General features: G+C 49.4%; 1 protein-coding gene across 2 annotated transcripts in view; it reads right to left on the reverse strand.

Annotated features, from left to right (window-relative positions):
* Positions 1–2,272: 2,272 nt before the first annotated feature.
* Positions 2,273–13,431, reverse strand: part of FIG4 (FIG4 phosphoinositide 5-phosphatase) — a 104,576-nt gene continuing 93,417 nt past the window's right edge. Inside the window, exons 22-23 of one of the 2 annotated variants that reach the window (XM_063311288.1) lie at positions 12,590–12,676; positions 2,273–2,750 (exon numbers count right to left, since the gene is read on the reverse strand). In XM_063311288.1, coding sequence (XP_063167358.1) covers positions 2,573–2,750; positions 12,590–12,676 — 265 coding nt within the window. In that variant the 3' untranslated portion in view covers positions 2,273–2,572. The remainder of the gene's footprint in view (positions 2,751–12,589; positions 12,677–13,431) is intronic. The other variant, XM_063311296.1, reaches the window with a different exon arrangement.

Below are 13,431 nucleotides of genomic sequence, written 5' to 3' on the forward strand. Positions count from 1 at the left end.
TCAAAATAACTACATCCTTTGCAGCCAAAGGTGGTGGACATCTATACAGTCGGTAAAAACAAGACCTGGAGCTGACTGTAGTTCAGATCACGAACTTCTTCTTGCACAATTTAGGATCAGACTAAAGAGATTAGGGAAGACCCACAGATCAGCTAGATATGAGCTCACTAATATTCCTAAGGAATATGCAGTGGAGGTGAAGAATCGATTTAAGGGACTGGACTTAGTAGATAGGGTCCTGGAAGAACTATGGACAGAAGTTCGCAACATTGTCCAGGAGGCGGCAACAAAATACATCCCAAAGAAAGAGAAAACCAAGAAGGCAAAATGGCTGTCTGCTGAGACACTAGAAGTAGCCCAAGAAAGAAGGAAAGCAAAAGGCAACAGTGATAGGGGGAGATATGCCCAATTAAATGCAAAATTCCAGAGGTTAGCCAGAAGAGATAAGGAATTATTTTTAAACAAGCAATGCACGGAAGTGGAAGAAGACAATAGAATAGGAAGGACAAGAGACCTCTTCCAGAAAATTAGAAACATTGGAGGTAAATTCCAGGCAAAAATGGGTATGATCAAAAACAAAGATGGCAAGGACCTAACAGAAGAAGATCAAGAAAAGGTGGCAAGAATATACGGAAGATCTGTATAGGAAGGATAACAATATCGGGGATAGCTTTGACGGTGTGGTCAGTGAGCTAGAGCCAGACATCCTGAAGAGAGAGGTTGAATGGCCTTAAGAAGCATTGCTAATAACAAGGCAGCAGGAGACGACGGCATCCCAGCTGAACTGTTCAAAATCTTGCAAGATGATGCTGTCAAGGTAATGCATGCTATATGCCAGCAAATTTGGAAAACCCAAGAATGGCCATCAGATTGGAAAAAATCAACTTATATCCCCATACCAAAAAAGGGAAACACTAAAGAATGTTCAGACTATTGAACAGTGGCACTCATTTCACATGCCAGTAAGGTAATGCTCAAGATCCTGCAAGGTAGACTTCAGCAGTTCATGGAGCGAGAATTGCCAGATGTACAAGCTGGGTTTAGAAAAGGCAGAGGAACTAGGGACCAAATTGCCAATATCTGATGGATAATGGAAAAGGCCAGGGAGTTTCAGAAAAACATCTATTTCTGTTTTATTGACTACTCTAAAGCCTTTGACTGTGTGGACCATAACAAATTGTGGCAAGTTCTTAGTGGTACGGGGATACCAACTCATCTTGTCTACCTCCTGAGGAATCTGTATAACAACCAAGTAGCAACGGTAAGAACAGACCACGGAACAACAGACTGGTTTAAGATTGGGAAAGGAGTACGGCAGGGCTGTATACTCTCACCCAACCTATTCAACTTGTACGCAGAACACATCATGCAACATGCTGGGCTTGAGGAATCTAAGGCTGGAGTTAAAATCGCTGGAAGAAACATTAACCATCTCAGATATGCAGATGATACCACTTTGCTGGCTGAAAGCGAAGAGGAACTGAGGAGCCTTACGATGAAGGTGAAAGAAGAAAGTGCAAAAGCTGGCTTGCAGCTAAACCTCAAAACAACCAAGATTATGGCAACCAGCTTGATTGATAACTGGCAAATAGAGGGAGAAAATGTAGAAGCAGTGAAAGACTTTGTATTTCTAGGTGTGAAGATTACTGCAGATGCTGACTGCAGTCAGGAAATCAGAAGATGTTTAATCCTTGGGAGAAGAGCAATGACAAACCTCGATAAAATAGTTAAGAGCAGAGACATCACGCTGACAAGAAAGGTCCGCATAGTTAAAGCAATGGTATTCCCAGTAGTAACATATGGCTGCGGGAGCTGGACCATAAGGAAGGCTGAGAGAAGGAAGATCGATGCTTTTGAACTGTGGTGTTGGAGGAAAATTCTGAGAGTGCCTTGGACTGCAAGAAGATCCAACCAGTCCATCCTCCAGGAAATAAAGCCAGACTGCTCACTTGAGGGAATGATATTAAAGGCCAAACTGAAATACTTTGGCCACATAATGAGAAGACAGGACACCCTGGAGAAGATGCTGATGCTAGGAAGAGTGGAGGGCAAAAGGAAGAGGGGCCGACCAAGTGTAAGGTGGATGGATAATATTCTAGAGGTGACGGACTCGTCCCTGGGGGAGCTGGGGGTGTTGACGACCGACAGGAAGCTCTGGCGTGGGCTGGTCCATGAAGTCATGAAGAGTCAGAAGCGACTAAACGAATAAACAACAAATGTATGTGTATATATGGGTGTACACATATGTATACACACAAACATTTGTACACAATATTGCTTATCAAAATCTTTAATATTGTCAACCATTTTCAATGGTTATATCTAAACAGTTATCAACAAAGGCATTTTTGTCTTTCCAAAGTTCTTTTTTAAACTAACATAATTCTCACTTGAGATTATTTGTATTAGAACTATAAGGCCATTAAAGAATAAGCCATCTATCCTCCTTGGAGTTGGGGGAGAGCAAATGCATACAAGAGGCATTCTGAGTACTTTCTTCCTAACTTCCCTTGCAAGACATATCTAGAATTCAGTGGGGCTACATTCAGAAGAGATAAACACTAGCATTTTTTCATAGGTATCTGTTTCTAATATATTCTCGGTACAGGAAGTTGTCTTCTTTTCCCAAGGGCTGCATAATACCCTTGCTTGCTTGGATGTGAGCATGAAAGATCTCAATAGATTTCCTGTCTACTTTAGGCAGCTGGACTTCATAAATGTTGTCTTGGGAGAAAGCAGAGATGGGTGTTCTGTGAAAAGTAAAAATAAAATAAAATAAATGTTAAATTCAGGAGAAATTTTAAGAGGAGGTAAGATAGACATTTCCTTCTATAGACATCAACAATAGAAAGGCTTCTATTTCTTAATTATTCACATGGTAGCATAAGAAAGAGTGGGTGACATGCGCCTTACATGTTTGACTGTCCTCTGATGTTTATCTCATGACATTATTAGACATTTTTAAAAGCCTCCGGTGTCCAAAATATCTGCCACTGAACTGTAGCTCACAAAACTTCAGCATACAGGAAAGAAGGGATGTATCCGGAGAGCCTGAATTTGCCTGTCTCTAATAAAACGGAAGGACGTTGTCCAACACTTTTTAGGATTCTTCTTGCTGCTACAGCCCCTGGAACATGTTCATTTTTCACTGATTATCTTTTTTTTAAATTGCTTTTGCTCTACTACAAGAACACTGTACAATGTTTTATTACAAAATGTTTGTATCTTAGCAATTTATTGAATCCAAACAGAACAAAGCATTGCCTTTTACTAATAAAAGCTATGCATGTGTAGTATTTCAATATAAATTTTAAACTGCTGATATTTTGAAGTTTAAATCTTTTTCTAAAAACATGAACTGCCATGTTGTTCCAAAGATTGTATAAAAACATTACATTATTACTGCAAAGTTCATGTTGTATATACAGAAGTGTAGGTGGGACACATACTACAGGCTCTTGAAAAAAATTAACCATGCTCTGAAAAAGAATCCTATTTTTGCTTGGAAAAAAATGGTTCACAGGATTTTGTACTGCTTCACAAACCTAAAACAAACGTTTCACCAAAGTGACAGTAGTTCTTAAAAGGAAATATATATAGCATGGAAAGTTATTCAGTTATTCTTTGTTGCCTTCATACAGAAAGCTAGTAAAGTGTATGGACTTCTCACTAAAGAAATTCCAGGCTTCAGGGAAGTTAGGTAGGGCTGCATTCTGGCTCCTGCACATTTTGCTCAACTAGTCAACCCAGACTACTATCACCCAGAACTGACAAACAAGCATCACATATACTCCTTCATGTGGAGATACATCCAGATAAAGGAGTATATTGTGATGCTTGTTTGTCAGAAAGGTCCCTACACTTAATGCCTTTGCCACTGTTACGTCAGGAGTCACTGAAACAACAGCCCAAGTGCTTCCTCACTGACAATCTCATCAAAATATGCAACATAAACTTACATCACTTGTTCTAACTTAATACCCAGACCATGATGGCTCTTTATTTTTAGCTAACCAGAGTAAAACTCTCTCCTATGGACTGTTTAACAGACAGCAACGTTAGGCAGAGCCTCACTAAGAACAATGTGATTCAATTAAACTTGCTCCAAGTTTAATAGTAATACTAATTGTTAACTTTCCTGTTTACCTGTTTCTTGCTATAATTTATGATGGTCTCTTAAGGAAGCCATATCAGTGCTGACTATTTTATTTTTAATTTTATCTTATTTCCAAGTTACTTGATGTTACTGAAGGCTGACAAACGACCAACATAATTTCATTTCCATGTTGAGTAGTAGTTAAGTGTTGGAATGGGACTGCAGAGACTAGTTCATATCCCTGCTTTACCATGGAGCTCATGAGGTGATTTTGGAGCAGTAATTATCTCTCACACCAATCAACTTAAGTGTTGTTACGTATTTAAAACAAATAGAGACTTCTATGCACAGCAGTGGGCTGCCAGAGGAAAAGTGGGACGTAAAAGACATACAATGTCGTAATAAATGACAACAACAGTATACAATCTAATTATGCATACATTGTCCTGCTTATGCAACTACTTTCGTCAGTGGAAGACAGACAGTCAAATCCTCCTTCTTGGCAGCCCCTGCCATATCTAAAAACTGACTCTGAAGGCTTAGGGACTGGTTAAAACCAATTTTGGGGAAAGGCGTGTGCCTAGGAGGAAAAACTTCTCTTGTATAAGCTGAGCTAAGGTACTTCTTATCTTTTTTCCAAAACCCTTTGTTCCTCATCTTTCATGATTATCAATGTTAACGTGACAGACATGGAACTGTTTTTTCTTTCACTCATTTTTCCTCATATTTAATCTATTTTCAAGTTTTGTCATTCTCCCTTTACAATGTAGCAAGAGCCTTTCTTTCTGTGCCTTTGAGTCATTCTGCTCTATGTTTTGATTGTCTGTAATCTAGACTACTGCTATCTCTCTTCTACTTTTGGGACTCTCAGTTCACTTTGGGACTCTCACTTCTATCCAGCATTCTGCTATAAAAATATTGGATACGTTTCGTTGCTCTGATCACGTGATGTCCTGCCTTAGTGTTGTAAGGGCTTCCCTGTAATCCCAGACGCAGGCCAATCTCTTTTAGTAGCCTAGTTTCCTATTAGGTTTCTATTCTTACATTCACATGGACTCCATGCATTAATTTTGCTCTTCCGATTCCACCATTCAAAGGTCTTCAAAAGATTCTGTCTTTTCCTATTTGCCATTCTGTATATTAGGATTTGCCTCATGATAGTACCTATTACTTTACTATTCCATAGGTCCATTGTCATGCGCTGCCTGCCTCTGAATAATGCACAGACACTGGTTCGATGGATCAGGCTCTGGTTTATTCACAGCGCAGTTACAGCGTCGGAAGAAAAAAGCTGAGAGTGACAGGAGCGCGCCGGTGCGGGGTTTAAATACCCCGCGCCGGTCAGCGCCCCCTCACTCGCGGTCACGTCACCCCCCTTTGTCCAATACGTTGCCCTGCCGGTGGGTGAGGGGTTGTGAGGCCCCGCTGGCGTTCCGGGATCGCCCATCATCGGGTTTTCTATTCATCCGGTGATTGCTGTCAGCTGGGCGATCTCCGTTGTATTGGCGCTGATGGCTTGGGTGTGCTCCGTGATCCGTTTAGTTATTGTTTGTTGGCCGTTAGTCGTTGTGAGTTGATGGCTACTTATCTTGAGCCCCTTCTCCTATTTCCTTGCTATTGTCATGTGTGCCATTGCGCTGATGACTTCAGCTCAACGGCACTCATGACATACTGCCCCCTGTCCGAATAGTGCTCCCCCCCGGTTTTCTGGGTTTTTTTTTTTTTTTTTTTTTCGGTGCAGCTGTCAAACGGCACTTTTTTTTTTTTTTCGAAATTCCCGCCGGAGTAGTTGTCGCCCCTCCCTTTGCTCCTCCCTCTACCACGTGCCTTCCCAGGGTGTGTCCATAGTGCGCATGCCCGGGTCACGTCCTGGCGTGCGCATGCTCCAGCCACACCCTGTTTGTTTGGCTCAGTTCGGCGAGGAGAGAGGCGTGGCTGGTCGGGTGCTTATCAGCTCCAGGTAGGACCCTTCTTTTTTTTATTTAAAGTGCGTCGCCTTTGTTATAGCTCCTGGGCGTTGCCCCCAGGTTGCCCTGTTGACTTGCTTGCCACTCCCCCGCGGCCGGGGGGCGGGGGGAGGGTGCTGGCGAACGCTTGTCACCGCCTCGTGGGCCCGGGGCGGGGGGAGTGAGTCCCGGGGGGGGAGGTCCACCCAAGTCGCGGGCTTGGGGGGGCCCTTTCCCTTGGGGCACGGGAGGCGGGGGGGGCCTGCGGGGGGGGGGTTTGCAGGGGACGGCTTGCTGACCTTGGTTGTGGCTTGTCGGGGTATGCCCGGTGAAATGCTCTGGTCAGGTCAGGCGCGTTAACGTTGTGCGCCGCCACCCATTCCGGGTGGGGGAAGTGTTTCCACCTGACCAGATAGTGTAGAGTTCCTCGTTGCTTGCGGGAGTCGAGTATGTCCCTTATCTCGAAGTGGTGTTGCCCGTCGATCATCACCGGTGAGGGCTGTGGCATGCTTGGGTGCCATCGAGAGGTGGTTGCCGGTTTCAGGAGGCTGGTGTGGAACACCGGGTGGAGTCTCCGTAGGTTGTGTGGCAGGTCCAAGCGTATTGCTACCGGGTTCACTATTTGGGTGACTCGGAACGGCCCGATGTACTTAGGCCCCAGTTTTTTCGAGGGTTGGGGTGACTTTAGGAACTTGGTGGATAGGTAGGCCATATCCCCCGCTTGGAACGTCGGTTGTTGGCGCCGGTGCTTGTCGGCCTGCTCTTTGTAGGCTGCCTGTGCATCCTTCAGCGCCGCCGTGATTATTGGCCATGATTCCGCGATCTTCCGTCCCCAGTCGCTAGCGTCCACCTGGGGTTCCGGGGGTTGAGGTAGCTCCGGTATGGGGACGAAGTCGCGCCCCGAGACTACTTCGAACGGAGTTTTCCCCGTGCTCGTGTGGACGGCGTTGTTGTATGCGACTTCGGCGAACGGGAGCAGTTCAGCCCAGTCGTCTTGGTGATAGTTAGTATATGAGCGTATGAATTGCTCTAAGGTGGCATTAAGAACCTCTGTGGCTCCGTCCGTCTGGGGGTGCCAGGCCGTAGATAGGGCCTGTTGGGTCCCCGTCAGCTTTAGGAAGGCCCGCCAGAATTTGGAGGTGAACTGTGTGCCCCTGTCGGTCACCACACGTGCAGGACATCCGTGTAGCCTGTACACGTGGATGAGGAAGAGTTTGGCTAGCTGTTGTGCGGATGGGACCGACGTGCAGGGGATGAAGTGGGCCTGCTTTGAGAAGTAGTCCTTCACCACCCAAATGGCCGTTTTCTTCTGGCTGGGTGGGAGGTCCACTATAAAATCCATAGAGATTGCCTCCCATGGGCGGGAGGGTTCTGCCACCCGTTGTAATAGCCCCGCGGGTTTGCCTGGTGCCCGTTTGGCCCTAGCGCACGTTGGGCAGGACGCTACGTATGCTTTCACGTCTCGCCTGAGCGCGGGCCACCAGAATTGACGCCGTGTTAGGTGTAGGGTCTTGAGGAACCCAAAGTGTCCCGCTTGTTTGGCATCGTGTGACCTATGCAAGATCGCCTGGCGTTGCGAGTCCGGGACATAGATTCTGCCTTCCCCCCATGCCAGGTCCTGTGCCATCGTTACCTTGTCGGGGTTTTCCAGGAACCAGGGGTCGGTTTTGAGGGCGGCGGCGAGGTCCGTGCGCATTCCCCCTGGTAGTTGCGGTTGGCTTCTTCTGGTCGTAGGTTGTCCCGCCGTCAGCTGCGCCGTAGAGTCGAGCTGCCTCCGAGCGCCGCTTCGGGTGGTCACGGCCATCCCCAGTTGCGAGGCGGATAGGACCGTCCCAATGGTGTCTGGGGCGGGCTCTTCGTCTTGGGGCAGTCGGGAGAGGGCTTCGGCCAGGAAGTTCTTTTTGCCCGGCATGAACTTCAGCTGGAAATTAAAGCGGCTGAAGAATTGGGCCCATCGGACCTGTTTTGGGCTAAGGCGTCTGGGCGTTCGTAGGGCCTCGAGGTTCCGGTGGTCGGTCCAGACCTCGAATGGTTGGGTGGCTCCCTCGAGTAGGTGTCGCCATGTCTCTAGCGCCGATTTTACCGCGAAGGCTTCTTTCTCCCAGACGTGCCATCGCCTTTCTGTCTCGGAGAACTTCCTTGACAGGTAGGCGCATGGTTTCAGGAGTCCCGTGGGGTCCTTTTGGAGCAGGATGGCCCCCAGGGAGAAGTCTGAGGCGTCGGCTTGGACCACGAACGGCCGTTCTGGGTCCGGGTGCGCGAGGATTGGCTCCGTGGTGAACAGCGCTTTCAGCTTGTTGAATGCGGTCTGGCACGCGGGAGTCCAATTCAACACTGTGCCCGGGTTCTTGGCGCGTCGGGTGTCCCCCACCCCTTTGGTTTTGAGGAGGTCCGTTAGGGGGAGGGCTATCTCTGCGAACCCCCGGGCGAATGACCTGTAAAAATTCGCGAATCCGAGGAAGCTCTGGAGTTGGCGTCTGTTGCGGGGGCGCTCCCAGTTTAGCACCGCCTCGACTTTTGCGGGGTCCATTTCTATGCCGTCCCCGGAGATTCGGTACCCCAGGTAGTCTAGGCGCGCTTTGTGAAACTCGCACTTTGTAGGCTTGGCATAGAGCTGCGCCCCTCTGAGCTTGTCAAGGACTTGCCTGACTACGGTCACATGTTCCTCGTGCGTTTTTGTGTAAATAAGGACGTCGTCGATGTAGACCAGGACCCCTTTGAACAGATGTTCATGCAGTACCTCATTGATGAGCTGCATGAACACCCCAGGGGCCCCCGCGAGTCCGAAGGGCAGCACTTTGTACTGGAAGGCGCCTAGGGGGCAGTTGAACGCAGTCTTCCATTCGTCCCCCTCCCTGATTCGGATGCGATAGTACGCCTCGCGAAGGTCCAATTTGGAAAAGACTTTGCCCGTGGACAGGTGGGCGAGCATGTCCTTCACCAGGGGTAAGGGGTATTTGTTGGACAGGGAAGCCGCGTTTAGGCCCCGGTAGTCGGTGCAGAGCCATAGGGTGCCGTCTTTCTTCTCCCGGAATAAGACGGGGGCTCCGACCGGTGAGCATGCTGGCTCTATGAATCCCCTGTCTAGGTTTTTATCGATGAACTCCCGGAGGGTTGCCATCTCCTTCGGGGTCATCGAATAGATCTTTGGTCTAGGTAAGGGGACGTCGGGCAGTAGGTCGATCCGGCAATCCGTCTTGCGGTGGGGGGGTAGTTGGTCAGCTTCCGCCTCTCCGAAGACCTCGGAGAAGTCGGCGTATTGTTCCGGTAGGTCTGCTGTGGTAGCGGCGTTGTCCTGTGTAGTCGCCTCCGCTCGTCCTACAGTGGGGTTGGTTCTGCCCGCTGGAACTGGTGCCCGATACTCGCCGTCGCCGAATGTGAAGGTGCGGGTCTCCCAGTTAATGCGCGGGTTGTCGCGAGCCATGGCATCCCCAGGACTGCAATGGGCCGTCCGATGTGAGTGACGACGAACGATGTGCGTTCGGTGTGAGTGCCCATTTGCAGGGTGACCGGCTCGGTTTGCAGCGTGGCTGGTTTCCCTCCCGCTGTAGAGCCGTCCAGCTGGTGGAATGCCAACGGCGTGGGGAGGGGGAAGCAGCGGAGGTTGAGTTTGGCGACTAGGTCGGGGTGGATGAGGTTTTTTGAGCACCCCGAGTCCACTAGTGCCGTGGCCGTGGTGGCTCCGTTGCCGGCAGAGAGTTTGATTGCCGCCATTATTACGGGGCTTTCGTCGTTCCGTCGAGGTGGTCCGCGCTGCTGTCCCACCGCCTGCCTCGCAACGCGTTTCAGGGCAGGCGGGGAGCTTTTCCCGCCGGCTGGTCGGGGTCTACGTTATCCTCTTCCCCCCAGTAGGCGTCCCAGCCTTCCTCTGGTGTCGCTGTGGCCACGGTCATTCGGCGGTGAGGGGGCGGCCCCAGGTTGGGTGGTTTGGGGCTAATTTTCGGGGTGGGTTTAGGCGCACTGGTCGGCGGTCGGTTGGCGAAGCAATCCACCGTCTTGTGCCCTAGTTTGCCACACTTCCCGCAGGGCTCCCGATTGAATTTCTTTTTTGGGTATATGGGGCCGGCCATCCCCACGTGTGGTGCGGGTACCTTTTTGCCGGCATAGTTTGTGTCTTCCGTGGTTGTCATGAGGAAGGTGCGGTGCGCGTGTTCGGCTTTCCCCGCGAGGTGGATCCACCCGTGTAGCGTTTCTGGGTCATCACGGTAGAGGGCCCATTGGAGAACGTCGCGATTGAGCCCCCTTTTGAACATTTCCAGCAGGGTGGTCTCGGACCAGTCGCTGACCTTCCCCGCGAGGGCTTTGAACTCCAGGGCGTAGTCTGGGACCGTGCGTGTGCCCTGTTTAAGTCTTTGGAGTGCGCTTTTCGCCCTTACTTTGGCTAGGGGGTCTTCAAAGTAGTTTTTCATCTCATTGATGAAGGCAGGGAAGGTGGCGAGGGCGGGGGAGCTGGACTCGTACAGTTGGACGTACCAGTCCGCCGCCCTGTCTTGTAGTTTGATCGCCACGGCGGCGATCTTGTCGGCTTCTGAGTCGTAGGAGTGTCCGTGCCTCCCCATGAACTCCCTGGCGTTCGTTACGAAGAACGAGAGTTTCGTGGGGTTCCCATCGAAGATGGGGAAGTCCTTTGGGGCCCGGGCATTTTGCGCGGCCCTGCCTCTCGCTTCCCGGCCTGTGGTGTCGTCCGCCTGGGCCGTCTGCTGACCCTCCGCTGGCCCGTGGGGGTTCGGTGCTTCGCTCGGGGTGTGGGCCTGTGCGGGGATGTCGTTGGGTGGCGCGGGGGGCATAAGCGACTGGAGCATGGTCCGGAGTTCCGTCAGTTGGGCCCGCATGGCCGCGAGTTCAGCTCGTGCCTCCTCGTCCCCGGCCCGCGCCGCCGCTGGGGCCGGTTCCGTCGGTGCGTCGGCGGGGGTGGGTTGCCGGCGGGGTTCATCCTCCCTCTGCCGCTGGTCCGCTTCCTCCGCCGTCTGCTGGGTGTCTCCATCGTCCTCCTCCGTGTTGACCGCCGTTGGGCTGTCGCTCCACGCCCGTTGCTGGGGTGCGATGTGGGGCGCGGGGTCCTCCGCTGGTTTCGGAAGGCATGTTGCTCCCTCCCGCGGTCGGGTTGCCTCCGTCGCCATCTCCCCTTGGGGTTGGAGCTGAGGCTCGGGTCGGGTGGGGTGGGCGTCCATGGCTCCGGGAGTCCGCGGTGCCTCTGGCCTTGGTCGGTCCTCCTCTGTCTCTTGCCGTGCGGCTCACCCTCCTTGCCCGCGTCGCTCCGGCTTCATCTTGCTGGTCTTCTCGCCGTCTATTCCTCCCGCGGCTCGTTGTCGTCCGGTGGGGCTTGGCGAGGCTGAGTTTATGACTCTCAGCTTTATGTCATGCGCTGCCTGCCTCTGAATAATGCACAGACACTGGTTCGATGGATCAGGCTCTGGTTTATTCACAGCGCAGTTACAGCGCCGGAAGAAAAAAGCTGAGAGTGACAGGAGCGCGCCGATGCGGGGTTTAAATACCCCGCGCCGGTCAGCGCCCCCTCACTTGCGGTCACGTCACCCCCCTTTGTCCAATACGTTGCCCTGCCGGTGGGTGAGGGGTTGTGAGGCCCCGCTGGCGTTCCGGGATCGCCCATCATCGGGTTTTCTATTCATCCGGTGATTGCTGTCAGCTGGGCGATCTCCGTTGTATTGGCGCTGATGGCTTGGGTGTGCTCCGTGATCCGTTTAGTTATTGTTTGTTGGCCGTTAGTCGTTGTGAGTTGATGGCTACTTATCTTGAGCCCCTTCTCCTATTTCCTTGCTATTGTCATGTGTGCCATTGCGCTGATGACTTCAGCTCAACGGCACTCATGACATCCATGCTGTGAAAACACTATGTACCCTTAATGCTTTAAATAAACTGCAAGACAGGAACTTAAGTTTGTGCAAAGTCTCTATGCATTGTCTTACTGAGGTAGAACTGTAAATTATAATTCTGTTCCTCCCAGGAACACGTTACCCTTCTTAATATACCATTTTAGTGTTTACCAACGATTTTGTTAGATAAATTCAAAAAAGAGCAATGCTTGGAATAATAGTCTCTAATTAAAATCTACAAAGCTCATCCTCAGTAATGAGGATAATAATGCCATAGCTCCCACCCTCTGGAATAAGCTACCCCCAGAGATAAGGGAAGCCCCGCTCTCCTGGCCTTCCAAAAGGGGCTCAAGACGTGGCTGTGCCACCTCGCTTGGGGTGGAAGGGGGGACAGTTCGTCGTGGGGGTGGCTGGCACCTTGACGCAGCCCTGGGAAACTTTAACAAGGTTGTGATCCTACCATCTTGGGTTTTAGATTTTATATTTCAGAACTTTTATTATATTTGTATATTTATATTTTACAATGTATCTTTTTAATTGATGTTTAATTTTTACTGTTTTAATTCCTCTCTAAACCGCCCAGACTCATTTTTTGAGATGGGCAGTGGAAAAATATACATAAATAAATAAAAATAAATAAAATGAATGAGAAAAAGACTGGAAAAGAGCTTTTGAAACAATATAAGTAGACTGAATAAGCACCCAGTACTTACAAATTTATAACCCCATCTAAGTTTTTAGGACAGAAAGTTTGGGAACTCTTCTCTTGCTTCTGTTGACTCTGTCCCAGCTGAACAAACCTATGAACAGAGATAGAACAAGCACAGTGGGAAAAGGACTTTCTGAAATAATGAAAATAACGTGTCTCTTGCAGACTTTGTAAGAGTCATACATCACTAAGGGACATCAAGGCCAGTAAGAGTCATACATCGGTAAGGGACATCAAGCTGCACATTAAGAGCAGTTTGAAAATACTTTCCTTGAAGTTAATTTGTGAGTGAGTAATGGAGGAGTTGAAATACTTTTAGGCTAGTGTAGTGACTTTGAGGCTTTTCATAGCTTTCTTTCACTAAAAGCCAAATACATTTTATTCAAAGAGTCACAAAGTATATACAACCATTTACTAATAACATGCTACTGTACACTGGTAGGACATTTATTTATTTATTAGATCTATAGCCTTCCTTTCATCCAGGAGCTCAAAGCAGTACACAGGGTACTCTTTCCTCATTTTTTTCCAACAACAACAACCCTGTAAGGTAAGTTGGGCTGAAAGAGTATATATCCTACATATATAGATATATGGTCTGTGCTCTTTCCCTAGATTTCATCTAGCGAGAATGAGAGAATTGGAGAAATCTTTACACGCCATCTAGTCAAATGGCTTGTTGGAGTAGAATCAATACCTGAAAACTTAGATATCACTGAGTAATTGGCTTCAGTGAGGCTTACTACTGAGTAGGCCTTACAGTACTGAGCAGTACTATGCTCTACTTCCATGCCATTACATCACCAGGCTTACAAATCCCAGCATTAGCAGAAAGGTACAATTGCT

Source organism: Candoia aspera, chromosome 1, assembly GCF_035149785.1.
Source record: "Candoia aspera isolate rCanAsp1 chromosome 1, rCanAsp1.hap2, whole genome shotgun sequence".
NCBI classification, from domain to species: Eukaryota; Metazoa; Chordata; class Lepidosauria; order Squamata; family Boidae; genus Candoia; species Candoia aspera.